Source organism: Heloderma suspectum, chromosome 12, assembly GCF_057233095.1.
Source record: "Heloderma suspectum isolate Gila_16-S chromosome 12, 16-S_ref, whole genome shotgun sequence".
In the NCBI taxonomy this organism is placed as follows: Eukaryota; Metazoa; Chordata; class Lepidosauria; order Squamata; family Helodermatidae; genus Heloderma; species Heloderma suspectum.
In genome coordinates this window covers 1,481,567-1,509,243 of record NC_139469.1, presented here as the reverse complement: position 1 = coordinate 1,509,243, position 27,677 = coordinate 1,481,567, and the positions used below count along the sequence as shown (strand labels likewise).

Genomic DNA, 27,677 nt, shown 5'->3' with positions numbered 1-27,677 from the left:
CAGTGCTGGGAGATTTGGGAAGCTCTGAGACGGGGGTGGGGAGCCTCTGGTCTGTGGGCCACACCCAGCCCGCCAGCTCCTTGCCAGGCCCCGCCCCCATGCCCAGCAGCTGGTTGGAGATCAGAGCTTTTCCCTGCTGAGCACGGCAAAGGGCCCCCTTTCTCAGTGAGCCAGGAGAAGCTGCTGTCTCTGATCAGCTGCTGATCAGAGATAAGGACTTCTCTTTGAGCGGTGGCAGGGCCTGCGGAGGCAGCTGCTGAGTGATCCAGTCCTGCTTACTGCTGGGTAGACCCATGTAGGCTTACTCGCAAATGAACAGGACTGAATCACTGAGCAGCACTTATTTGGAAGTGCTGCTCAGTGATTCAGTCCTGCTTACTTGTGAGTAGAGATGCATACCTGGACTTGCCCTGCTGAGTGGGCCTAAGGTAAGAATCACATTTTGGCCCCACCCGCCCTGCCTCTGGCTTCAGCCGCAGAAGGAATGCGACCTCCGAGACCTTTCCCAGAGCGGGATTCAGCTCTCAGATTGAAAACGTTTCACCACCCCTGAGGCTCTCGCCAGTAATGGGTGTTTGGCATGCAGGTGGCCCAATTCCTCATTGTTAACAGACTGAAACGGGTAAGGGGCTGTATCTGTGCAGCTGCTGTCTGCAGAAATAGCCCCGGGCTTTATGAGGCTTCATTGCAGCTGCAGAATTGATCCCTGTTCTGCTGACACCCGCCTTGCCTTGCCTGCAGTTCCACACAGAATCGAGCATCTGGCTGGAGTTCTAATTCCTGGAAAGCTCAGCGCTGGCGCGCAATTCCGTGTCGAACTGTGGGGTTTCCTTGCTACCTGGAACCCCGGAGGAAGTGGAGAGGGAAGCAAGAATGTAGACTTCCATGTGTGTGTGTTGGGGGGGGGTTCCTTTTAAAGCAGCCCTCCCAAATCTGGGGCCCTCTAGGTGTGTTGGACTTCAACTCCCATCATCCCCAGGGATGATGGGAGTTGTCATCCAGCACATCTGGAGGGCGCCTGGTTGGAGAGGGCTGGCTTAGTTATCCTCCTTCTCGCTTTGATGCCATCATGCTGCGGTTTGGTGTCCGGGGCTGTCCCAGGGAGAGGGTTCTGGGATGTTACATCCCCAGAGCTTCTGTCCCGTTTGCCTCCCTCGTCCCCACTTGCTTGGAGGAGGGGAGCGTGTCTCCCCCGGCCCATGGCTGGCGGACGCCCTCAGCCTCCTGGATTGTGCTCATGCAGCTACCTGGGCCAGGCGTGTGGCCAAACGGGATGCGAGCCGCTGGCGCCTGACACTGGCTTGGGGCCCTTTTGACAGAGGTTTTCCCTCCCCCGGGCTGCAGGTGGGATTCTGGGAGCAATGTTCAACGCCTTGAACTACTGGCTGACGATGTTCCGGATCAGGTGAGAACCTGGCAGAGCCACGCTGCCTGGCGCTGGGCTGGGCTGGGGGTGGGCGGTTCTTCCCTGTACATTCGCTGGCTCTCCCACCGTGCACACTCCCTGCACACAGAAAACTAGATGACATGGAAATGGCTGCGTCCCCCTGACACCTCATTTTCTACCATCAGGGAATGTGTTTGTGTGGCGCCCTGCGATTTTTCTCTCGCCTGCAGTGGCGCAGGCAAGAGACAGGCTCGCCGCCGCTTCTGTGAGCCCGAGGCCGCAGGGCATGGCAGGCGCTCGCAAGTGCCTTTGGTAGAGCAGGAATGGGGGGTGAGGAGGGCATGCAGCAGAGGTGCTCTCGCCGGCTGCCCCCCAGTGGAGCAGGCCTTGAAGAAGAGCATTCCGGAAGTCCAGGCTCAAATGCTTTCCAGAGCCAATGCAAGTCTTTATATTTTGTAATATTATGTTCTTATTCTTCTTATTCTTATTATTGAGTCAGTGAGTGGCTGGGAAGCAAATTGTGGTTTTTGGGGTGTGTGCCAACCTGAATATAGAATAGAGCAGGGATGGGGAACGTGTGGCCCTCCAGATGTTGCTGTACTGCAGTCCCATCGTCCTTCACCATTGGGTGTGCTGGCTAGGGCTGATGGGAGTTGCAATCCATCAACATCTGGAGGGCCACACATTCCCATCCCTGGTATAGAGGGAGAGAAGAAAAGAAAGAGAGCAATTCATGAAGGTGTCCTAAGACACTGGGAAGAAGGCAGGGAAGACGTTTTACAGCAACAGCAGACCCTGCCTTTGTGAGCATCCTGAAGTGCCCACCATGCTAAGTCTGCCCTGTGCTTTCTCTCTGGAGGCCCAAGGTGGGTGCAGGAGCTGGTTCTGCAGCTGGCTGGGCTTTCCCTCTCGGCATGCGTGGGTGGGTGCGGTGGGGGGCAGCTCCCGACCACGCCAGCACACCTCATTCCAGTGCAGCCTCCTTCCAAGTGAGCACCCTTAACAACAGCCAAATGCAGTAATCAGGACCGGTTCACCAGCAAATGCAGACTGGGACGAGGAAGGGAGCCAACCCAGCCCAGCTGGCTGTGGCACAAGGGTCTGTCAGTCCCCCACAAAAGAGCCCTGTTTCCCCATAATGCACTGTCAAGAGGCGCCAGGGTTTGGGCCTCCCTGCCAGGTCTGCCCTCTTCACCTCAGTAGAAGCTGCTCTGTGGGCAAGGATGCCTCTGATTTCAACGCAGGGATGTCAGAGAAATCCACAATGGATTAAAATGAATGTGGATTTCTATGAGTCCACCCTGCAGATTCTGCAACGTTTTTCTGGGTCATCAGATTCCACAGACTTGCGAATCAGGTTTTCATTGGGGGGGCGGATCTGCTCAAATTCACATTTGTGCTAATGCGCATTTGCACACTTACATAAACGCGCTAATGTGGATAAGGTAATGTGTATGAGCGCTAATTTTCATTAACTAATGCACATTAACACATTAGTACACGTGCATAGTAGTGCTAATATGAATTTGTGTGAATAGAACTAAATTCTCGTTTACAAAAATCCGAATCCGTTAATAAGCAGACAATGAAACGAAAGATGTCTGAAAATCTGGCAGATACAGACAGAAGGGATTTAAGAAAGTCCATACATCCCTATTTCATCATGTCCCATTGCTGAGCTCCAGCATTTGGAAAGGGGCTTGGAACCAAGTTCTAAGCCATTCTAGCCAAACCACTCAGTGTCGGAGGAAGGTTGCTTGGGCTGATTTTCGGCCAGAAACCTGTGATATCACTTTTGCCTTTGTTCTCTTAAAAGTCTGGCCTGCTTCTGGGCTCTCTGGCCTCTGCTTGTTTCCCAGATGGCTTCCCTTGGGGCTGGGTTGCATTTACAGGAAGGAGGTCAGCTCTGCAGCCGCCCACCTCAGTAGAAAGCCATGTCTGGAGAAATGGCTAAACGAAGCTGAATAAGTGGGGGAGGAACTCCTTTTTAGGGCTTACATTTAGAAGATGTGTGCGTGTGCGTGTGCATGCACGCACACATGCCAGTACAAGGCCAGGAACCTCTTGAAAAGTTCATGGAATGAACCACAGACTGATGGTCATCTCCTTAAGCTGTGTGATCTCTCTCTCTCCTGGTTGCGGGTACGCCAGACCATGTTTTGAGGTGATTGTTAGGTTTGGAAGGAGGCCTTGATCTCGGAGACCTCTGAGTAGCCATTGCCCCGCCAGGCTGCTGCCAGCCAGCCAGGCAGAGCGACGGAGACGATCTTCACCTCTCGATCCTCCTGTTGCACCATTTTCCTCTGAGTGCTGCCGGGGCTGGAGAGGCCACAGAATTTCTCATCTCCTGGCCTCTCCCCTCCCCTCCCACCAGACCTTTTCTCTCCCTCTGAGGCCGCATTTGGGACCTTGGGAAGCAGCCAGCATGGTTTTCTCCGGAGGCGGGGAATCGGAACTTAGAGCCCCCCTCCCGAGGTTGTCCCAGGGTCTGTGGCCTCAGGAGGGGGACTGGGAGCAATCCTGTGTTCCTTGCGACATGCTCCCAGGGACCTTAGGACTGATCTCTAAGCGTTAGAAGTGTGTGAGCTGTCTGAAAAATATCCCTGGAGTTCGAGAATCACAGGGTTGTATCCAGTGCTAGTCTGATTTAAATCCTATTCATTTCAGTGGATCTACTCAAAGTAGGGCTAATCTTGGATACAGCCCATAATGTGGATGTTTGTAGGAAAGAGTGTTAAGAAAAGCTGTGCTGAATCAGACCCAAGGTCCATCTAGTCCAACGTTCTGTTCCCACGGTGGCCAACCAGCTGCCCACGGGAAACCCACAAGCAGGACAGGAGTGCAACAGCATCCTCCCGCCCATGTTCCCCAGCAACTGGCATACTGGAGTGTGCTGCCTCTGATACTGGAAGTAGCTTATCGCCATCCTGTCTAGTAGTCAGTGATCGCCTTCTCCCCCACAAATTTGTCTGATCCCCTTTTAAAGCCCCCTAAGCTAGTAGCCATCTTAAGAAGAGCATAAGAAGAGCCATGCTGGATCAGACCAAGGGCCCATCTTCTCTTTCTCTGTCTCTTCTGTTTTGTTTTTCTCCTCCCAACCTCTGGTGGTTCTTAAAATATTAGGAAGAGCCTAAGCACTGGAATGGGTGCTCCTAATTTTTCTTACAGTCGTCTGCTGGGCTTGAACTTGATTTTTGTGCCGGGGTCAGTCTCTGGCAGTGTCTCCAGCTAAAAGGGCCTGGTAGCAGCAGGTTATGGGGAGATCTCTTCCTGCCTGAGACCCCAACGAGTGGCTGCCTATCAGCGGAGGCCACAGTGTGCTAGAGAGTGTGCTTGGGATAAGGCGGCTTCTTATGTGCAGGTGATGTGGGTGTCCCAGACTCAACCCCTCCGTCATTCACAAAGCCCCGAGCAAGGACCACTGTGTTGTGGCGAAACATTTTAAATACAGACAAGTTGCAGTGTGGGGCAGCATCCAGCTGTGTCATTCCATTAGCACAAATGACGTTGCGCTAGTGAAACTGGGTTCTGAACTCTGCGCAAGAGAAGAATCCCGTCACGTTTGCACAGAAGTTGTGTTTGCTCAAGCACGCTTGCGCGAGCAGTTCAGCATAACTCTTGTGTGCCCCGTTGAGCATCCCCATTATACAACTGGCTACGCAACTGCTTGCACCCATGGTGCAACATGTTGCACAACAGAAAGTTCAGCGGAGCTCCGCCGGCGCAGTTTGAGTCTGCAGACTGTCGCCGTTGGATGCTGCCCTGGGAGTCCTCTGTTCTTGAGACAGGGCGGGAAGGGGAGACGGTGCACGTCATCTGGCAGCTGCAAGTTGTCGTCAGCTGCTGTTCTCCCCACCGCGCGCGGCAAAATCTTTGGCTGTGACGTTGCTCTGGCTTGACGAGTGCCCCGTCCAGCTCCTAATCTGTCAGCTGCGTGCGCCTGTGTGCTCTTGGATTCCCCAGATACATCCACCGCCCGTGTCTGCAGGTGATCGAGGCCATGCTGGTGGGGGCTGTGACTGCTGCTGTTGCATTCGTGATGATCTACACCTCCGGGGACTGCCAGCCCCTCCGAGGCAACAGCATGGCCTACCCGCTGCAGGTAGGACGTCACCTGCAGAGGCTGAGGATGCCCATGGGGGACACAGCCTCCCAAACAGACCCCTGGGCAGGCTTGAGATGGGGGAGAGCAGTGCAGGGGCGTCGAGCCTCAGGCCTGGGGACCTGAGGTGGCCATACCCCCTTCCCCGTGACCGTCAATCATGGGGTGGTTTCCAGGCTTTCGACCTGATTTCCCCCATTCTGAAACGCCTCCACAGGGCTTAGCACCAGCAGAAGAGCTTTAAGCTGAAACATGCTGGTGTTTTTGGTGTTTTGACCCTGCCCCTTTTGCCTTCGGCCCCCTCTGCTCATGGAATGTAGCCTCGAAAAGCTTCTCTGAAATAGAATTTGGCCATTGGCCTGAAAGAGGCTCAGTGCTGCTGGCGCTGATGGGAGTTGAAGTCCAAAACATCTGGAGTGCACCAGGTTGGGGAGGCCGCTCCAGGGAGCAAGACCCGAACCAGCGGATTCAGATTACCAGGAAGGGGATTCCAAGTAAATATTAGGGAGGACTTCCTGATGCTGTGTTGGAAGGTGATAGGCTTCCCTCCATTAGGGGCCGCCTATTGGGGTGCTGGTTTTTGGATTTGCTGCACTGGCAGGGGTGGACTAGATGATCTTTGAGGTCCCCGCCAACTCTAAGTCCACTGCGGTTTGGCCCTTTTGCACCTGTGCAGACCTCATCACTCGTGCAGTGACAGATGACAGCTCCTTTCTTCTCCTCCCTTTTCCCTTCACCCCGCAGCTGTTCTGTCCTGATGGCGAATACAACTCCATGGCAGCAGCCTTCTTCAACACACCCGAGAAGAGTGTCGTCCGGCTCTTCCACGACCCTCCAGGTCAGTCGACTTCTAGCTAATGGTGGCTGGCCGTTGCTAAACGCGAGAGAGGGAGCGTCTCTTCTTCCTCTTGCTTTAAAGCAGGGGTGCATCATCTCAGGCCCAGGGGCCGAATCCGGCCCTCCTGGGGAACCCAGACCCTCCCCTGCCGCAACTGCCTGTTGTGTGGTGGTTCCCTGGCTTTTGTGCGTATTACCCCCCTCCCCGCATCCTAAAAGGTTGATGTGCCTCTCCGAAGACTGAGTTACTGGCAAGGAAGCCTTTTAGCGGAAATAGGCTGGCGTCTCGACTCCGCCTCCATTAGAATCCGACCCCCAACAGCTTCTCCGAAATGGAATATATTTTATATATATATTATATTGTTTTATGATGTGCTCCTTGGTTTTAATTTTTGTGAACCGCCCAGAGAGCTTCAGCTATTGGGCGGTATTGAAATGAATGAATGAATGAATGAATGAATGAATGAATGGAATTCGGCCCCGGCCTGAAAGGGGTTCAGCACCCCTGCTCCAAAGGCTTGCTGGTCCAATAAAGTGTGATGCTCTGAAGTCCCCTTTCTCTGGCCTCACAAGGCCCCAGATCACTCCGTTGCGCTGTCTGTGCGTGGGAGGCATCCTCAGTTTGGTCGGTGTTTGTGTGTGAGCATCTGAGGAAGCAGGTTTCTCCGCTGATGTAGGAGGCACCGTGTCTCTCCTCCTCCTCCACCCAGCCTCCCAAGGTTTAATCTGGCTGTATTCCTGAAATCTTAAACTGCAAGGTGGGTGGTTGAGGGGCTGCAGCTTCCCTTGGCTTCGCTCTTAACAGCTTTCCCTGATGTTCCTGTGACAAACAGGGCGAACCGAGGGATCGGATCCTCTTTCCTAGCGCCCTGGAGTCCAGCCTGGGATGCCTTTCCCAGTTGGTGACTTAATGCACACAATGTTTTAGTTAGAGGTGACCCCAGCCTTGTTCCCAGGCCCAGAGCTGCGACAATGAATTTATCTGGGGGGAATTTATCTCTGTGTTGGGAAGGATTTCTCAACAACAGGAGCAGTGGGTAGAGTCCTGGGTTTGGACCAGGAAGACCCGGGTCCAGAGCCCCACTCGGCCTTGGCGTTCACTGAATGGTCTTGGCCATGATGCTGTCCCGATTGGAAGAGCACATGGGCTAGGAAGGGGGAAAGGACTTTGGCCACTGAGAGGTCGATAGTCTCTCAGTCCCTTCTCCCATCCGTCCCACTTGGGTTCAAGGCATGGACAGGAAAGGCAGCTGCCCTGGAAACTGCCCTAATCTTTTTATAGTCTGAAAATTCAGTAAGTGGAATTTCAGAGTGTGCAGAAAGATGTTTCCATCTCAGTTCCAGTTACTATGTTAGACTGCTGGGGCCACGGGGCAGGCTTACGTGCTCTCGGTTGTTATGGAGAATTTTGCAGAGGGCAGTTTTTCCACTTAACCATGTGAGAACCGGCTGAAAAACTTCCCATTTCAGAGCTATTAAAATTACAGGATCCCTTTCAATAAGGTATTCAACAACCCAATTGGCATGGGCGAGGAGTCATGTTTTAGGGGGGCATTATTTATTTATTTAATAATTGTTAGATGCCTTTCTCAAAATAAGATTAAAGGTGTCTTATGACCCTTAAACTATTATTTAAAAAACAACAACAACAATTCAGCTTTAAAACAAAACAAATGTAAAATAATTTGTATCTGCAGAGAGAGAAACAGCTTTGGTTAGCTGAGGGGTTATACAAGCATTCATAATCTGGCATAATGGTAAGGAACCCTGAAGCTTGAAGGTGCATTTGTGTTAAACGGGAACTGTTGCATGAATTACAAGTGGAAATAATTTTACTACATTTAGGGTAGTGGCTTTATGCCCAAACATACAGCACTATACAGAAAAATACGCTAAGCCCACTGGCAATCAAAAGATGTGCGTAAACATTTATGCCCCACCCTTTTTCCTACGAATTCAATGCAGCTAACAACAGTAACAACAAATAAGGAACTGGACAATTAAAAAGTATCCTTTCAGTTGACAACATAAACCCTAAACATTAAAATGTGTAAACAGCGGCAGAGAATAATGCAATAGCAGTCAAAACGTTTAAAATATTCAATAAATAAAGCAGAGTAAAAACGGCAAAGCAAAACCGCCTATTGAATGCCTTCCCCAAGAATGAGCGCCGATGGCACATTGGCCTTCGCTGGGCAGCAACACCCCTGACCGCAGGGCACCCAAAGTCAAGGTCGGGTCCAGAAGAACCCCCAAATTCTGAGGCTGATCTCAGTACCCAAACTGTTGCATTACCAGCTCTGCATAAAACAACAAAGAGTCCTGTAGATCCTTAAAGGCTAAGATTGTGCTCCGGCATAAGCTGCAGTGGACAGTGTCTACAGAATCGCAGCCCCCCTCACATCTGCTAGAAGCTCCACAGGACCCTTGGCTGGTTTTGCTGCCACAGACCAGTGTGGCCTCCCCTCTGGAAACCGTTGCAGCTCTTCATAGCAAACGTGCAGCTCTTGGCTGGTGTGGCCCAGCAACCTTTCTGTTCTTCTTGATGAAGAGTTCTGTGCAGCCCTAACCCTCCTTCACTCTTCCGCCAGTAGATGGTGGCCCAGTTGAGAAAGGAGCGCTCCAGCCTTCTGTCTGCTCCTGAGACCTGTTGTGCAAGACGGGTGTCGCCTGGGCAAGCGGGGAGCATCCGCTGGGCATGGCAATCGCGGGAAGCTTGCTGCTGATCCAGGAGCTTGGGCAGTGATGCTCTTCTCCCCACCCCCCCGTCCTTCCAGGCACCTACGACCCAATGACCCTGGGGATGTTCACCTTGATGTATTTCTTCCTGGCATGCTGGACCTACGGGCTGACGGTGTCCGCGGGTGTCTTCATCCCCTCCCTGCTGATCGGAGCTGCCTGGGGCCGCCTCTTTGGCATCTGCCTGTCCCACGTGACCAGAGGCTGGGTAAGGGTGTCCCTGTGCTCTCGGTCTGCCTCCTCACATGACAGGGCCAGATCCGTCCTGCCTGGCACCCTAGCCTGGCCCGCGGAGCCTCCCTGGGGGATGGTCTGAAGGGCTCTCAGGGAGTGCAGCATCCTGCTTGCTGGGAGAGGAGGTGAGGCAGAGCGGCTGGGGTGGGGAGATGGGTGGCCAGGTGAGCCAGGAGTTGGGAGTGGAAATTCGTCACAGCTGGAACAGGGTCCCCAGGGCTTTCTGGGCCCAGTGTGAGGCTGACGTTGCCTTCGCCTCAGCCCACAGGCATTCTCCAGCCCTGGGTGAGCAGGCCCTGGCCTTTGCCCTCCAAGGGCCTTCGGCATGAGGCGTCTTCCTGCCCCCTGCCTTTGGCATGCTCCCATGATTTGGAAGAGAACACACCCTATTTGGCTACCAGTGTCCAAAGTGTAAGACAGGGGTGCCGAACCTCTTCCGACGGCTGATGTCCAGTTCAGAGACACTCTTGGGGGCCACAGTCCAGTGGTGGGCGGGGCCAAAGGCAAAAGAGGTGGGGCCGAAGGCAGAGGGATGGGGCCAGAATGCCAGCATATTTTAGCCTGAAAGCTCCCCCTGCCACTAACTCCACCTACGGAGAGGCATTTCATCCCTCAAAAGTGGGGAGTCAGAAAATGGTCAGGAAAAAGGGGCAAGGCCAGCTGGGAACCCTGGGGGGCCAGATTTGCCCCCTGGCCTGAGGTTCTGCACCCCTGGGGTGAAAGGACCCTTTCTCTGGGGTGGGGGGCTGGAACTGAGAGCCCTCAGCCCCCACTGTCGCCCTGCTGCCTGTTCTGCAGTTAGTTGTGACTGTGCCTCTCCTGTGTGTTGGACTTTCAGATCTGGGCTGACCCGGGGAAGTACGCCTTGATGGGAGCAGCAGCACAGCTGGGTGAGCCACGTCTGGGGGGGCAGCAACTTGTGGGGAAGCAGTGGGGCGGGGCGGGGGGGTGGTGGGGGCTCTGTCTTTGACAAGGTGGGCAACTTTAACCAGAGGGCTTTTTGGCTGTCCGCACCAAAAAAGCATTCTCTGTTTTTTTTATCTTTCCTTCAAAGGGAGCTGCAGGTTTTTTGTTTGATCTATCTCTTTCTCTTTGATTTATTTGTCTCTTTGATTTGTCTCTTTGATTTATTTATCTTTTTTGTTTGATTTATCTTTTTTGTTTGATTTATTAATTTTTGCTTTATTTATCTTTGCTTTATTTATCTCTTTGATCTATTTATCTCTTTGGTTTATTCATATACATTTATTTACCTCTTTGATCTATTTATCTCTTTGATTTACTTATCTTTTTTGTTTGATTTATCTATTTTGTTTGATTTATCTAGCTGGACTTGCAGTTCACCCCACCCCCAGGGTTCAGGATGGGTAACAATCCTGTCAATCATGCTGCACCCTCCCTCCTCCTGGTCACCCAAAGCCAGCTTGACTAGGAGTGCCTTGCACCACTTCTGGAAGATGGGCAGGCTCTGGCTTTGGCTAGTCTCCAGGGCAGGAGTGTCCCAAAGTTGGGGGAGGGGAGAGCCACAAAGGCAGGAGGAGGGAGGGGGCTCTTCCCTCCTGGAGGCCTTGGGCAGGATATGGAGACTGTGCCATCTCCACGCACAGTGAGCTACGCCAGGCCGGTGTGTTTGTACCTGTTAACAGCTAAGTGGTTTTTAGGATCCTTTTAGGTCACAGCATATTGGGAATTGCACTTGATTCAGCTGTTTAAAATTATGTCTGCGCCTCTCCTGAGCCCTTTCTTGGGAGAGGGCTGCATGTTTTGCGCGCAGAAGGGAAGGCTTCTCTCCGAAACCCTGGGGAGCAGCAGCCAGTCTGGGTCGGTGGGGGAGCAGTGGTCGGACTCGGGGTCAGGCAGCTCCTCGTGCTGCCCTCTGTTGCTGGTGTGGGACCCTTTGGGGCCACAAGAGGCTCCGGCCACGACAGTGGGTGGAGGGGAGGGAGGTGCTCCGTGGCAGAGCCCCTGCTTGCGTGCGGAAGGTCCCAGGCTCGATCCCTGGCAGCATCCCCAGGTAGGGAGGCTAGGAAGGAATCCTGCCTGAAGCCCGGCGAGCCACGCCTGCCAGTCCGTGTCAGCAACACTGGGCTAGATGGACCCGGGGTCTGACTCCGGAGAAGGCAGCTTGCCGTGCTCCTAGAAGCCTGGGCTTGGTGGCTGAAGCTACAGCTAGCATTAAAACAGCAGTGAGATGTCCAGGTGTGCACATGCAAGAAAGCGACAGGTGGTCTTTGCTGCAGCAGCCGGCCAGAGGGTGGCTGTCTTTGTTGTGGGAAAGAGAGAGATGCCAGCGCGGCCTGTCTTTCCAGGGGGGATCGTGAGGATGACTCTGAGCCTGACGGTCATCATGATGGAGGCCACGGGCAACGTCACGTACGGCTTCCCTATCATGCTGGTGCTGATGACGGCTAAGATCGTGGGGGATTACTTCGTGGAGGTGAGAAGCCGACGATGCCGCCCCACTGGGGGGACGTTTGTCAGTGGCTGCTAGCTAGGGTGGCTGGGAGCAGCCTCCCGGCTCAGGTGCCGTCTGCCGCTGAGCACAGCTCCTTTTCTGCTGAAAAGCCATTAGTGCAGGGACCGCCTGTCCTGCTCATGGGCTTTCTGGAGGTGTCTGGCTGGCCACCGTGCAGAGACGGATGCTGGACTCAGATGATGACCCAGCCACGGGGCTACTCCTGTGACCCGATGGGAAGGCAGGCCGTTGGTCTTGCACAGCCTTCCCCAACCTGGGGTTTTCAGAGCTGGAATATGCAACTTTGGGGCCTTTTGCACACAATTAGGGCAATTCTGAAAATCAAAATACACAACTAGGGCAATTCTGATAATCGGAGGCATTTCAAAAGCAACTTAGGATGGGACAAGATACACACGAAGCTCCTTTTCGTTCTCCTCGTTTGGGCAAGACTTCCATTTTCTGAAGGAAGTGTTCTTACCTCTAATAGTGCCTTTGCTTCTGGTTGTTAACCACACTGGCATCTTCAAAGAGGCATGTAAAACGTGGACGATACCTGCTGGAAAAAGCAACAGCCATTAGTTCAGACCCGCTGTATGGATGGGGAAGTAACTGGTTGAAAAGCCACTAAATGGTTAATGCATGTAAGGAGTTGGGGGTGCTGGTTTTGGTTTCACTTTTTTCCTTTTTTGTAACAAGAAGTTGCCTGTTGATATTAAGTAAAGGTCCTGTTTAAAGCTTGCAGTTGTCTTCTGTCTCAGGTGTGGTCAGACAAAACGTACTCTGCAGTTCTCCAGATGTTTTGGACTTCAGTTCCCATCCGCATCAGCCAGCATGGCCAACGGTGTGGAATGCTGGGAGTTGTAGTCCAAAATATCTGGAGGGCACCTGGCTGGGAAGGCTGCGTCTAGAAATTTAAGGTGGCTCCTTTCTATTCTCACACACGTTTTGCTTGATACAATCAGAGGGGTTTTTGGTGCAGTTACTATTTTGTCAGCCACCTTTTTTGAGCAACCCCATGGAATAGCAGGATAGACATCTAACAAATAAATAAAGGCTGAATTCTGTGAGCTGCATAAATCCATGCACATTTGCGTCTCTGGCTGTTTTGCCTGACTGCAACTTCCTTCTCTTGGTCATGGGAAGATGAGTGTCCCCAGTGCTCTGCTCAAAGGAGAGAAGCCTCTGTCTGGCCCACAAGAACATCTCACTTTGCCTCTGCCCTTGCTCCTGAGAGTCTTAGCCTGCAGTGGGCACATCGTTTTGAGCCTCTGTTAAAAGCTTTAAGGACCAGAAAGTGCTTTTTAAACTTTTAAAGGAACAAGACCCCAAGTTTCTTCAAGATGCTGCATTCCACTTAGTGCAATCATGAGATGCAAAGAGTGCGTAATGTTTATAATAATGTTTGCATAATGCTTTTTCTGTACCCAACATTGTTTCAGTGATTCTGGTAACAGCCTTGCAGTGTAAACTAGTGTGCCTAGGCACAGATGCTGGGGTCTTCCAGCTCATGCTGTCAGAATGTGACACTCCCCCACTGTCCTCGAGCTCAGTACTTGCATCTCCAGGACTATGCGTGCCTCTCTCTCTCACTCCGGCCTGCCCTAGTTTGACATTCCTTCCCTCTCCTCTCTGTGCCACTTCAGGGCTTGTATGACATGCACATCCAGCTGCAGAACGTCCCCTTCCTGCACTGGGAGGCCCCCGTCAGCTCACACTCGTTCACGGCCAGGTAAGCGGAGGGACTGGGCTGGTGGTCTCCGCCGTTCTCCGCTCCTCCCTCCTTCCCTCCCTCCTTCCGTCTTCGCAGTCGCTGCCCGCTCTTAGCGGGAGCTTCTGGGCTGGGGAGCTGGGCGACCGGCTGTTTGTCCGCTGTGAGGCAGCTGAATCGCGGAGAAGAGGGGAGCGCAGGCACGGTTGGCCAGATAGCTGTGCTATGTGAGGCGCCAGGAGGCGAAGGGCGGTGCGGCTGGCCAGCTGCAGTGGGAGGCAGCCTTGGTGGGTGTGCCGAGAGCCCGAAGGACTCCTGCTAGGAAAACAGTGGAGATCCCTGGACTGGGCTGCGCCAGGTTGCCTGGGGGAGCGGGGGACGATCGGGGGAGCGGAACTCCCGGAACCTGCTTCCAGGGGGGTTTCGTGTCGACGGGGCCGCCTGGAGCCATCCGTGGCTTGCACGCGGTGGAGGCTGAGCGGAAGCCCGCGCCTCCAGGCTGCCAAGGGAGGAGCGGGGCTGTTTCAGCAGCTGCTTCGGCTCTTGGGCCTGGGCGTCTCTGGCTATCGATAACAGGAGCTTAAAAGAAGTAAAAGAAAACGGATGCAAGCTTGCTCCTGCTGGATTCTCAAGGACGCCTAGCGGGATTTAGCTGCTGAGCAGAAGTGCACCTCACACCTCCTGTCAGGACCCCAAATAAGCCGAACTGCCCCGGGTCTGCAGTCGGATGCTCGAAGCCACCTGAGGTCATCTCCCCTCCCCCTTTCCCCCAGACCTTGTGGAAAGGGGAGGGTTGATGGGGAAGGCAGAGGGCTCCTTTCCAGAGGGATCCAGTGCCCGGCTGGATCTGCCCAAAAGCCCATCCAGTCCACCATGCTGTTTGCACAGCGGCCAGCCCAATGCCCCAAGAGGAAGCCCACAAGCAGGACGTGAGGGCAAGAGCCCCCTCCTGCTCGTCTCCCACAGCAGCCAGCGGCAAGAGGCGTCGCGCCCCTGATCACGTGAGCCTCCATCACCTCTGGGTGGCACTGAGAGTGCTGCTGCAAAATGGCAGCCCTCATTCGAGCTGGGCAAACTCTGGCAGGGACTTTGCCAGACTCGGAAGGCGGTGGCCTTATTCAGGGAGCAGATTCTGCATTTTGAGCTCCCCCCTCAAACCATCCCAACTGCTCATTAGCTCATCACTGTAACTGTTTCCACATTGTGCTGGCTGCTTCACAAAGGGAAGCAGACATTTAGAGATCTACACAGGTCCCCTGGGCATGAAAGATCGGGCTTAGACGTCTGAATTTCCCCCACTGTGGGCCAAAGCTTCCGCCTGTGTATGTGTGTGTGCTCTTCCTCCCCCAGAGAAGTGATGAGCACCCCAGTCACCTGCCTGCAGAGGATTGAGAAAGTGGGGACTGTGGTGGATGTCCTCAGCGATCCGTCTTCCAACCACAACGGCTTCCCTGTCGTGGAGAGCGTCCCGGGCGACGACCAGGTGGGGTGAGACTGGCATGGGGGCCTTCCTGCTTGTACCACACTTTCTCAGGGTACAAATGGGGAGAGGCCATAGCTTGGTGGCAGAGTCCCTGCTTTGCATGCTGGACGTCCCAGGTTCGATCCTTAGCATCTCCAGGTAGGGCAGGGAGCGGCTCCTGTCTGAAACTGAGACAGAGGAAACATTCCCATGCCATCTGGCTTGCTTATGTCGCTTAGCTGAACAGCTGTGTCTGTGACTCACCTGACCAAGAGAGAAAACGGGGGCTGTATGTACAGGCCCTTTCAGCAACAGATGTATGAATCCCAGCTGAGAGTTCTGGGCTTCAAGAATTAATGCATGGGGTGTGGTCCCTAAAGCACCCTTTAGGCCAGACAACACAAAGTGGTACCCCAGAATATATATTTATTGCTCAAACTGTCTTAGAGGATAACAAAACTTTGCAGCGATGGAACAAGCCAGGCACATTACTGCATACAGTACAATTAGGACGATTAGAAGAAGTGTAATATAAATAGTGGCTCTCATGTTTCTGCTGCTCTCAACGAACGACACAGTTATCACTGAGGTTTTATATTTAGCTGGCTGGCAGAGCTTGGGCAGGCATGTTTGGCAGGCTTCTTTTTCTCCAGGACCTCTCTGCTCAACCAAGCCAAAATCTTACTGTTTATAACGTTCTACCCAACATTAGCTCCACTTCCCTATTTTAAACATCCATCTGTGCAGCTCTACTTCACCAGTAGCTTCAGACTGTCATAGTATGTTGTATTTGTGTAATGGCTTCAGAATGTTGTAGTTTCTATTTTTGGGTGAATTGTTGTGAACCACCCAGAGAGTATATAAATAAACAAACAAACATTAAATAATAATACCCTTAGGAGGGCCTTTCCCTAACACAGCCAGGCTTACAGCTAACTTCAGACGCACCCTTGCGAAAGTCCATCATCCCCTTAGGAGACAAAGAGCTTTTTCCTTCCAAGAACTAACCGCTTGCAGCTCCCTTGCTCCAGTTCCAAGAACACATGTTGAGCTGAGAACTAGCTCATAGCACACACAGAACTAGTCACTCTATAGTTACAGTAAGTGCACACAGATTATCATGAAGTACAATGAATTCTTACCAACAATACACGTTACATTCATGCTTTGTGGCAGCATTACTGCCTGGAGAATTACTGCTGGTGTAGACAGCGCCGCGCTGGCTGGGCAGCTCCCTATGTTTCTGTGTACATGCTGCTTGTAACGCTTGAGTAAAATACTTCTGGGTTCTGTTGAAAAATACTTGCATCACACTCTTTGGCAAAAGTCCGTAAGATGGCTTGCATTTACAGCCTTCCCTGCCCTGCTGCCCTCCAGATGTGTTGGTCTGGCTTCCAACATGCATTTTACTCAACAAAACCAGAAAATGGCAGCAAATCAATTTAAAATAAGCATCGGTCAAAACAATTGGAGCAACAGTGGTGTGGTTTTTAAAGAATGGTCTTTTCATCTGGTGCCTGAGAGCCATCACTGTAGGGGGCAGGCGGGAGGGGAGGGTGCCACAAGAGGCCCTCCCCCACTTTTAGGCTCTACCCCTTGATCGCTACCTGTTCCCCTCAGTCTAGTTGGGGTGTGGAGTAGGGGGAGCCGTGCCTTGAGCGGGGCAAGGAGGCACTCCTACTGCGTCCCAATGAAAGCCTCTCTTGCTGCAGATGGTGGGCCTGCGAGGCCTGATCCTGCGCTCCCAGCTGATCGTGCTCCTGAAGCACAAGGTAAGGTCCCGTGGGGGTCCCCGAGGGAGGGGGCTGCCTCCCTCCTTGATGAGGGGCTTGTGGGAGTGTTGCCACGCAGGCACTTGAGAATTGCAGCTCTTAAACAGAACTTAAGACATGATAGAGGTGTACAGAATGATGCCTAGTGTGGAGAAGGTGGGCAGGGAGACATTTTCCTCCCCATCTCTTAATGCTAGAGCCCAGTGGGGTCCTCCCAGGAAGCTGAGCAGTGGGAGATTCAGGACAGGCCAAAGGCAGGACTTCACACAGCGCAGAGTGGAAGTGGTTACCACAAGACATAGTGATAGCCACCGGTTTGGATGGCTTTAAAAGGGGGTTGGACAAATTCCTGCAGGAGGACGCTACTAGTCCTGATGGCCATGTGCCACCTCCGGTATCAGAAGTAGTGCACCTGTGTACACCAGTTGCTGGTGGACATGGGTGGGAGGGTGCTGTTGCGCTCATGCCCTGCTTGTGGGTTTCCCATTGATGGCTGCTTGGTCACTGTGCAAACAGAATCCTGGACTAGAAGGACCCTTGGTCAGTTCCAGCATCAGGGCTCGTCCTATGTTCTTTAAGATGTGGGACATGAGCGCTCAGCATCCCTCTTTGCTTGCTCCTGGCCTCGGGGCTTTGGAAGCCTCCCCACCGCCCCCCAGCTGCTGTGGCTGTGCTCCTGGGGCCGTTGCTCCGATGGCAGGATGGGCGCTAGGCCTCATGCAGCAAGACTGTGGCCGTGAGGATGGGCGAGGGTGCCGCGGCCCTCCTGGCCCTTTGAGGTCCCGTGGGGGTGGGGGGATTGGGTGGCCTTGGGGACCAAGGAGGGCCCTGCCGACGTGGTGCGGCGACACACATTCCTCTTCCCCGCAGGTGTTCGTGGAGCGGGCCGGTCTGTCGCTGGTGCAGCGCCGGCTGAGGCTGAAGGACTTCCGGGACGCCTACCCTCGCTTCCCCCCCGTCCAGTCCATCCACGTCTCCCGGGACGAGCGCGAGTGCATGATGGACCTGGCTGAATTCATGAATCCCTCGCCATATACTGTGCCACAGGTGGAAACGGGGGGCAGGAGGGGAGGGGAGGGGGCCCAGCCCACTCTTGCCAAGGATGTCATGGGCCCGCGGGAGCAGCTTGGCGTGGACTGCAGGCCTTGTGCTCCGGCAGCCGGGCCCTGCCCTCGGGCGCTGCCCTGCCAGGAGCGGGTGGCCTTGACAGGGCAGGCCTCTGACCCACAGCCCCCCAGGTGCATCTCCTGCGTTGCTGGTTGAGCGTGGGGATGCAGGATGCTGGCGCGCAGGGGGGAAGCTCCTCGGGGGATGGAGACACAGTAGGTCCGCGGCTCCAGGGCCCTGAGTCGGGGTCTTGGCTCAGGGAGCCTGCTCCACCAGGCTCAAGCCAGGACCCCTTCCCGGCCAGGATGCTGGGCCTGGGGCATCCTCCAGTGGCGCTGGATCAATGGTCTGGGCCAGACTGGCCCCTCTGAGTCACAGCCCAGGCTGCTGCTCCGGACAGGTCCTGAGTGTGGGGGGAACCAGGCTGCCCCCCTGCAAGCATTCCGCGGGGTGGCTCTCCTGGCATCCCGTGTTGCTGCTGCAAGGCTTCGGGGGGTGGGGGTACTGGCTTTGCCTGGGGCCCCCTCGGCCCCCCGCCTGACGTGGCTCCTGCTCTGGCTTGCAGGAGGCCTCCCTGCCGCGGGTCTTCAAGTTGTTCCGGGCGCTGGGCCTGCGCCATCTGGTGGTTGTGGACAAGCACAACCAGGTGAGCAAGCGAGAGCCGGGGGGAGCCGTCTGGCCACGCCGGCCTCCTTCCACCCCGCAGGCCGGCCGGGGGACTGTCGCTGGGTGGCAGAGCCTGGGTCCACGCGCAGGAGGGCCCAGGGCCAGCGCCAGCGCCTCCAGGGAGGGTGAGGAAGGCCCCTGCCTGCCAGACACCCTGGGGGCAAGACGGAGGAAGAGTCGGCTCGCCTCCCTGTGTCCCTGAGAGGCTCCAGCTAGTTTCGCGCGGGATTAGCACACCAGAATAGCCCTGTTGGATCAGGCCGAAGGGACACCTCTGGAAGCTCACCGCCAAGGCATGAGTCTACCCACCCCACCCACCCACCCAGGTCGCTTGGCCCTATGGTCCAGTGTTCACAGGTACACTGCCTTGGCACCTGGAGGTTGCATTTGGCTCCCCTGACTGCTAGCCGTTGATGGACCTCATCCCGTGAATTTACCAACCCCTTTTTAAAAACCTTCTAAGCTGGTGGCTAACATCACACCTCTGTTTCCCATGGACAGTGCAACGGAGGACCCTTTTCTTTTATCCGTATCCCCCCCCCCCCCGTTCCATGTCCTTCCTCTTGAGATCTGGTGTCTTCCATAGTTCCCTCGGGTGCTGCCTTTTGCCACTCAGAATGTAGGGATCCGTTTGTGCCTCTCCCGACTCTGCTTCCCGCTCTCCTTGCAGGTGGTGGGGCTTGTCACCAGGAAGGATCTGGCCCGGTACCGGCTCGGGAAGGAAGGCATTGAGGAGGTGCCCTTAGCACAGACGTGACTCCGCCCCCGGGGCTGCAAACCTTGGTGCGCATCAGGACCTGGCCAGCCTCCCAGCACTGCTGCCTCCGGGAGGCCGAGGAGGAGACGCGCGGCCCACCGGTGGCGCCTCAGGCACTGCAGTGCCCCTGGCCTCTCCCCTCGTCCCCTCCCGAAATGGCCTCTCGCTCTCTTCCTCTGGGCATCCGGGTTTAGTCTTAGGCATCGGACCTGCAGTTGGCCGCGTGGGACTGCGCGGGGGCTCTAGGCAGTTTTGGAAGAGCCTTCCCAAGACGCAGGAGGCGGTGCCGGTCGCGCCATCTCTGTGGCAGGCCGGGGCGTGGGCACCCCCCTGGTTCCGAGCAGGCCCAGCTCTCACCAACCGTGCCTTCCAAGACTCCCTGGCCAGTCCTGAACGGGTGTGTGGAAGCGGCCCCCACGCCCTCACCGGAATTCTCCAGGAACCGTAGCCAGCCCCATTTCCTGCGGCCCAAGTGCTCCTGTGCGTTTGCTTAACCTGCATGTGGAGGATGAAATGAACCCCACAGCTGTAACCCCCAGACCCACCTTCCTCCGTCGATTCAGACCAGCGGGTGCAGGGTAGGACCATTACAGGGGAGGGGGCGCGTGTGCCAGCAGGCAGCGTGAGGGCCCCCGTTCCAGCCGTGAAATTCTGGCTGTTTCCATGTTGGACCAAGATCCCCCCCCCCCCCAAATTCCTCACGCCGCCTCCTTGTCTAGAGGCTTCTTGGAGGAAACCAATTCTGAGTTGAGTTTTGGGAGCTGTTAACGGAGCTCGTCCCGCCCCCCCCCCCCCCCGGTGAATTCCCAGCTGAGGAGCTGGTGTTGCTGGGTTTGCGTAAACGCCCCCGGGGCAGCCCTCCTCCTGGCACGTGCCCCGTCTGCCACTCCTGACAGGTTCAGAGAACCCACCCAAGGTTCTCTCCTATGCCTTCCTCCTCCACTACCCCCTGCAAAGGGGCAGCGTTTTTCTTCAGCCAGCCGCCTTCACCTTGAACCTATGGACCGCTAGCCAGGCAGCCCCTTTCCCAGGCATGGGCCTGATTCTCCATCCCTCCCTGGGGCAATTAATGAAGGTCAAGCAGCCAGAGGGAATTCCTTCTTTGCAAGGCAAGCTGGCACAGTCTGGGCAGACGCTGCTTGCTCAACAAGGAGCTGGCACAAGCGCGTCGGCTGGCCCCTGCCGCCCTGGCCCGTCCGCCTGAGCCAGCGCTTCCTCACTGCAAGCCTTTTGCACCATTGGCTTTGTCACCTGGGGGAAGGAAGGCGTTGCAGGCAAGCTTGAGCAAGTGGGCTTCCCTTCAGCTTAGAGCAGCCTTCCCGGATGTTCCCAGCCAGCTGCTCGTGAGGGCAGGGGGGCTGTCAGCAACCAGCAGGCCACGTTTCCCGGCCCCTGGTCCTGCCACTTCTCCCGGGGCCTGGTTTTTATGATCCCCACAACTGCATTGCACCTGTCCTCTTTGCTCTTTTCTGTGACATGAGCAGCTGCACCTGAGAGAGAGGGTTTTTGTGCTGAAATAAAAAGGAACCCACCTATTTATACTTCCTCCCCCCGCTTTCCTGTGTTGGACCTATTTCCTTGTCATTGTTGCAGCATCTCTGGTAGTGGACAGGTCATGTGTGCGTGTGTGTGTGTGGGGTGTCCATTAGAGGCCTTGTTCTGGGGAGGGTCCGTAACTGTATGTGGTTATGGGGTGGGATTAAGAAATACTGTCATGTGAAGAAGAAAGTACACCCTCTTTGAGTTCTATGGTTTTACGTATCAGGACATAATAAAAATCATCTGGTCCTTCGCAGGTCTTAAAATTAGGTAAATACAACCTCAGATGAACAACAACACGTGACATATTTGTTGTTGTTTATTCGGTCAGTCGCTTCCGACTCTTCATGACTTCATGGACAAGCCCACGCCAGAGCTTCCTGTTGGCCGTCGCCACCCCCAGCTCCCCCAAGGTCGAGCCCGTCACCTCCAGAATATCATCCATCCTCCTTGCCCTTGGTCGGCCCTCTTCCTTTTGCCTTCCACTTTCCCTGGCATCAGCATCTTCTCCAGGGTATCCTGTCTTCTCATTATGTGGCCAAAGTGCTTCAGTTTGGCCTTTAAGACCATTCCTTCAAGTGAGCAGTCTGGCTTTATTTCCTGGAGTATGGACTGGTTTGATCTTCTCGCAGTCCAAGGCACTCTCAGAATTTTCCTCCAGCACCACAGTTCAAAAGCATCTATCTTTCTTCACTCAGCCTTCCTTATGGTCCAGCTCTCGCAGCCATAGGTTACTACAGGGAATACCATTGAACCTGAACTATGCGGACCTTTGTTGTCAGTGTGATGTCTCTGCTCTTCACTATTTTATCAAGATTTGTCATTGCTCTCCTCCCAAGAAGTAAACGTCTTCTGATTTCCTGGCTACAGTCAGCGTCTGCAGTAATCTTTGTGCCTAGAAAGACAAAGTCTGTCACTGCCTCCACGTTTTCTCCCTCTATTTGCCAGTTCTCAATCAAGCTGGTTGCCATAATCTTGGTTTTTTTGAGGTTTAACTGCAACCCAGCTTTTGCACTTTCTTCTTTCACCTTCGTCATGAGGTTCCTCAGCTCCTCCTCGCTTTCAGCCATCAAAGTGGTATCATCTGCATATCGGAGATTGTTAATGTTTCTTCCAGCGATTTTAACTCCAGCCTTGGCTTCATCAAGCCCAGCACGTCGCATGATGTGTTCTGCATACAGGTTGAATAGGTAGGGTGAGAGTATACGGCCCTTTCCCAATCTTAAACCAGTCGGTTGATCCGTGGTCTGTTCTTACCATTGCTACTTGGTCGTTACACAGATTCCTCAGGAGGCAGACAAGATGACTTGGTATCCCCATACCACCAAGAACTTGCCACAATTTGTGATGATCCACACAGTCAAAGGCTTTAGAATAGTCAATAAAACAGAAATAGATGTTTTTCTGAAACTCCCTGGCTTTCTCCATTATCCAGCGGATATTGGCAATTTGGTCTCTAGTTCCTCTGCCTTTTCTAAACCTAGCTTGTACATCTGGCAATTCTCGTTCCATGAACTGCTGGAGTCTACCTTGCAAGATCTTGAGCATTACCTTATTGGCATGTGAAATAAGTGCCACTGTTCAATAATTGGAACATTCTTTGGTGCTTCCCTTTTTTGGTATGGGGATATAAGTTGATCTTTTCCAATCTGTTGGCCATTCTTGTGTTTTCCAAATTTGCTGGCATATGGCATGCATCACCTTGACAGCATCAACTTGCAAGCTTTTAAACAGTTCAGCTGGGATACCGTCATCTCCTGCTGCCTTGTTATTAGCAATGCTTCTTAAGGCCCATTCAACCTCACTCTTCAGGATGTCTGGCTCTAGCTCACTGACCACACCATCAAATCTATCCCCGATATTATTATCCTTCCTATACAGATCTTCCATATATTCTTGCCACCTTTTCTTGATCTTTTCTGCTTCTGTTAGGTCCTTGCCATCTTTGTTTTTGATCATACCCATTTTTGCCTGGAATTTACCTCCGATGTTTCTAATTTTCTGGAAGGGGTCTCTTGTCCTTCCTATTCTATTACCTTCTTCCGCTTCCACGCATTGCTTGTTCAAAAATAATTCCTTATCTCTTCTGGCTAACCTCTGGAATTTTGCATTTAATTGGGCATATCTCCCCTGATCACTGTTGCCTTTTGCTTTCCTTCTTTCTTGGGCTGCTTCCAGTGTCTCAGCAGGCAGCCATCTTGCCTTCTTGGTTTTCTTTTTCTTTGGGATGTTTTTTGTTGCCGCCTCCTGAACAGTGTTGCGAACTTCTGTCCATAGTTCTTCCAGGACCCTATCTACTAAATCTAGTCCCTTAAATCTATTCTTCACCTCCACTGCATATTCATGAGGAATATTAGTGAGCTCATATCTAACTGATCTGTGGGTCTTCCCTATTCTCTTTAGTCTGATTCTAAATTGTGCAATAAGAAGTTCGTGATCTGAACTACAATCAGCTCCAGGTCTTGTTTTTACCGACTGCATAGATGTCCGCCACCTTTGGCTACAAAGGATGTAGTCAGTCTGATTTCGGTGTCGACCATCTGGTGAAGTCCATGTATAAAGTCGTCTCTTAGGTTGTTGGAAGACAGTGTTTGTTATGCACAGCGAGTTGTCTTGGCAAAATTCTATCAGTCTATGTCCCGCTTCATTTTGTCCTCCCAGACCATGCTTGCCTGTAATTCCAGGTGTCGTTTGACTACCCACCTTAGCATTCCAGTCTCCTGTAATGAAAATAACATCTTCGTTTGGCGTACTATCCAGTAGGTGCTGCAGATCCTCATAGAACTGATCTACTCCTGCTTCTTCAGCATCTGTGGCTGGGGCGTATATTTGGATCACTGTGATGTTAAATGGCTTACCCTGAATTCGAGCTGAGATCATTCTGTCATTTTTTGGATTGTATCCAAGCACTGCTTTAGCCACTTTATTATTATTAATTATTTATTATTAATTATGAAGGCTACTCCATTTCGTCTGTGGTCCTCTTGTCCACAGTAGTAGATCTGGTGGTCATTTGATGTGAAGTGGCCCATTCCAGTCCATTTCAGTTCACTGACACCCAAAATGTCTATATTTAATCTGGACATCTCCCCAATAACCACATCCAATTTGCCCTGGCTCATAGATCTTACATTCCAGGTTCCTATGGTGTGTTGCTCTTTAGAACATCGGATTTGTCGTTCACCACCAGCACCATCGGCTGCTAGCCGTCCTTTCGGCTTTGAGCTAGCTGCGTCATCACATCTGAGGCTAGTTGAACTTATCCTCTGTTCCTCCCCAGTAGCATTTTGACCATCTTCCGACCTGGGAGTCCCATCTTCCGATGGTATACCGACATCTCTCTGGTTGTACTGATCCATTTAGTTTTCATGGCAAGAATACGGGGGTGGGTTGCCGTTTCCTTCCCCAGGGATCGTATTTAGTCTGACCTCTCTGCCATGACCTTTCCGTCTTGAGTGTCCCTTCACAGTTTAGCTCATGACATCATTGAGGTGCTCAAGCTCCAGCACCACAACAAGGTAATGATCTCCTTTGCTGGAGGTGACATATTACACCGTGTCATTATTTATTTTACACAAATAAAGCCAACATGGAGAAGCCATGTGTGAAAAACTATGTACACCTTACGATTCAATAGCTTGTAGAACCACCTTTAGCAGCAATAACTGGAAGTAATTGTTTTCTGTATGACTTTATCAGTCTCTCACATCGTTGTGGAGGAATTTTGGCTCACTCTTCTTTACAACATTGCTTCAGTTCATTGAGGTTTGCGGGCATTTGTTTATGCACAGCTCTCTTAAGGTCCCGCCACAGCATTTCAATCGGGCTGAGGTCTGGACTTTGACTGGGCCATTGCAACACCTTGATTCTTTTCTTTTTCAACCATCAACCATTCTGTTGTAGATTTGCTGGTGTGCTCGGGATCATTGTCCTGTCACATGTCCCAATTTCGGCCAAGCTTTAGCTGTCGGACAGATGGCCTCACATTTGACTCTAGAATACTTTGGTATACAGAGGAGGTCATGATCAACTCAATGACTGCAAGGTGCCCAGGTCCTGTGGCTGCAAAACAAGCCCAAATCATCACCCCTCCACCACCATGCTTGACAGCTGGTATGAGATGTTTGTGCTGCTACGCTGTGTTTGGTTTTCGCCAAACGTGGCGCTCCGCATTATGGCCAAACATCTCCACTTTGGTCTCGTCTGTCTAAAGGACATTGTGCCAGAAGCCTTGTGATTTGTTCAGGTGCAACCCTAAGCCATGCTGCCATGTTCTTTTTAGAGTGAAGAGGCTTTCTCCTGACAACCCTTCCAAACAAACCATACTTGTTCAGTCTTTTTCTCATTGTACTGTCATGAACTTTAACATTTAACATGCTGAGGCCTGTAGAGTCTGAGATGTAACTCTTGGATGTTTGGCCATTTCTCTGAGCATTGCACGGTCTGCCCTTGGGGTGAATTTGCTGGGACGTCCACTCCTGGGAAGATTGGCAACTGTCTTGAATGTCTTCCACTTGTGAATAATCTTCCTCACTGTAGAGTGATGGACTTTAAATTGTTCGGAAATGGCCTTATAACCCTTCCCAGATTGATGGGCAGCAACAATTGCTTCTCTAAGATCATTGCTGCTGTCTTTACTCTTTGGCGTTGTGTTAACACACACCCGAATGCTCGAGACCAGCAAACTCCTGAGACTTCGGCTTTTACAGAGGTGGTCACACTTGCTGATGGTCAGTTAATCAAGGGCATTTGAGCAGCCCCTGGCTGCTCCTTTGCCTCTTCATACCTATGGAAGCAGTAAGGGTATACTTAGTTTTTCACACATGGCTTCTCCATGTTGGCTTTATTTCTGTAAAATAAATAATGACACGGTGTAATATGTCACGTGTTGTTCATCTGAGGTTGTATTTACCTAATTTTAAGACCTGCGAAGGACCAGATGATTTTTATTATGTCCTGATACGTAAAACCATAGAACTCAAAGAGGGTGTACTTTCTTCTTCATGTGACTGTATGTGGGGTGCGGGAGCCAAAGCCAGAAGAAAAAAGAGAAAACAGCTGTTGGTTAAAACCAATCACATGTTTACTCCGTTTCGCTAAAAAGACATCATTCCGCAGAAAGGTAGCCCTGATTTTGTCCCAAGGAAGCATGGCTGCTGGGCCAATGAGCCAGAGTTAGAGAGCTGCTTCGCACCAGGTCTGATCTGGAGTCCATCTCACTTGGTCTCGTATACACCGACTGGCGGAGGCTCTCCGGGGCTTCAGCCAGGGGTCTCTCCCAGCCCCTCCCTGGAGATGCCGGGGACTGAACTCAGGACTTTCTGCATGCCAAGCAGGAGCTCCACCGCTGCTGAGCTATGGCCCCGTCTCCACAAAAAAAATGGGTGGGGAGGGGCCCGGCCTGCCACCAAGAGCCCCTTGGAACAACAGTGGGATAAAAATGTACCAAATGGATGGATAAATATAGAACACCCCCTGCTCAGTCCCTACTCTGCCCTTTTCACCTCTGCCCACACACACTCAAATTTAGCTTGTCTTCACATTCATATGGACTAGAAAATTGCTTTCTACAGTAGCATGGAATCGAATAAATCTCTCTTTTTAACACATTGTCTTACCAGCATCTGGAATGGCTGTGAAACATGTTTCTCTTGGTACGGAAAACTCTGGGTTCACAGGAACTGTTGAGTGTGCTGGGGCTCAGACCCTACCTCTGCCTTGTACTCAGCCTTTTGGGCAGGTTATGCATCCTTTGCCATGCCTCCCATGGTAGCCATCATGTGGTGGTGCCCAGGGCAGTTATTCAAATTGCCAGATGTGCCCACAGCCCAAAAAGGTTGCCGTCCCCGGGCCTAGAGGGAAGAGTCTGCAGCAGCTGCTTCCCTGCAAGCGGCTTTTGGGTATCCCAGCTCCAAACCATGCAGGTCAGCAGGAGCGCTTTGAACTGGGCCTGCAAATGGCACAGGAGCTGGTGCCGTGGGTGGAGTACAGGCATGATACGATTGCAGCACCCAGGCTCTGTCAGCTGCCTCACCGCTCTCTCTCGGGCTCACTGCACTTTCTGGACCGTCTTCTGAGGAAGCTCCACCTAGGAGACGTTGCAGTAGTCTAACCCGGAGGCCATCAGCTCATGGATCACTGAAGCCAGGCTGTCTCTGCCTTGGTCATGGCTGACGCATCCGCCGCAGTCGCTAGAAGGTGCTCCAAGCTGTGGTGCTGGGGACAGAAGTAGATAAATGAGCGCCTATGGAACTGCAACGGAGCTCCCGGGGGGGGGGGGGGCTTTTCCAGGGTCAGGTGATGCTGGGGAGCCAGCCACTGAGAGGAGCGACCTCTAGCTGGACCAAACTTCAGCTTCTGGGCCCTCCGTGGCCACTGTGCCCATGCGCTGTGCCCCCCTCGCCTGGATTGGATTAACACAAGAAATGCAACAGGGTGTCTCCTGCTCACTGATTATGCATCGCCCCAAACATCTGGGTGGCCTTACCCAGTGGTGTCATGTGGGTACTGGGAGAAAAGCATAGGGGGCAGAGTAGAGGCCTGTGGGGCCCCACAGCACAGAGGCCAGGCAGTTGAGCAGTAGTCCCCGGGCACGACCGGGCATTGGCTGTCCAGGCAGGAACGGAAACGGCCCCGCACGCCTCCCAGCCGCAAGCCTGGGCATCTTGCTCAGAAGGATGCTGCGGTTGGCGGGACTGGAAGCTGCCAAGAGGCCCAGAAGCAGCAGCAGCAGGGCTGCCCGCCCTCTGCCCCTCTCCCAGCTTGGGGCGTAAGAACATCAGAAGAGCCCCGCTGGACCGGGCTGAGGGCGCATCTGTTCACACAGTGGCCAGCCAGCCAGCCAGCCAGCCAGCCAGCTGTCGACCAGGGACCCCCAACCGGGCACAGGCACGGGCGCACCGGCGCGTT

The 27,677-nt window shown here is 53.2% G+C and overlaps 1 protein-coding gene across 4 annotated transcripts in view; it reads left to right on the top strand.

Moving 5' to 3' along the window:
• The window catches only part of CLCN7 (Cl-/H+ antiporter 7), a 36,597-nt gene extending 15,823 nt beyond the window's left edge, over positions 1 to 20,774 (top strand). For all 4 annotated transcript variants that reach the window (XM_084818046.1, XM_084818045.1, XM_084818044.1 and 1 more), the window contains 12 exons: positions 1,345 to 1,405; positions 5,351 to 5,489; positions 6,234 to 6,327; positions 9,104 to 9,273; positions 10,138 to 10,189; positions 11,609 to 11,736; positions 13,401 to 13,486; positions 14,816 to 14,948; positions 16,640 to 16,699; positions 17,570 to 17,746; positions 18,372 to 18,452; positions 19,143 to 20,774. In XM_084818046.1, the coding sequence (XP_084674172.1) occupies positions 1,345 to 1,405; positions 5,351 to 5,489; positions 6,234 to 6,327; positions 9,104 to 9,273; positions 10,138 to 10,189; positions 11,609 to 11,736; positions 13,401 to 13,486; positions 14,816 to 14,948; positions 16,640 to 16,699; positions 17,570 to 17,746; positions 18,372 to 18,452; positions 19,143 to 19,229 (1,268 nt within the window). In that variant the 3' untranslated portion in view covers positions 19,230 to 20,774. The remainder of the gene's footprint in view (positions 1 to 1,344; positions 1,406 to 5,350; positions 5,490 to 6,233; positions 6,328 to 9,103; positions 9,274 to 10,137; positions 10,190 to 11,608; positions 11,737 to 13,400; positions 13,487 to 14,815; positions 14,949 to 16,639; positions 16,700 to 17,569; positions 17,747 to 18,371; positions 18,453 to 19,142) is intronic.
• The last annotated feature ends 6,903 nt before the right edge of the window (positions 20,775 to 27,677 follow it).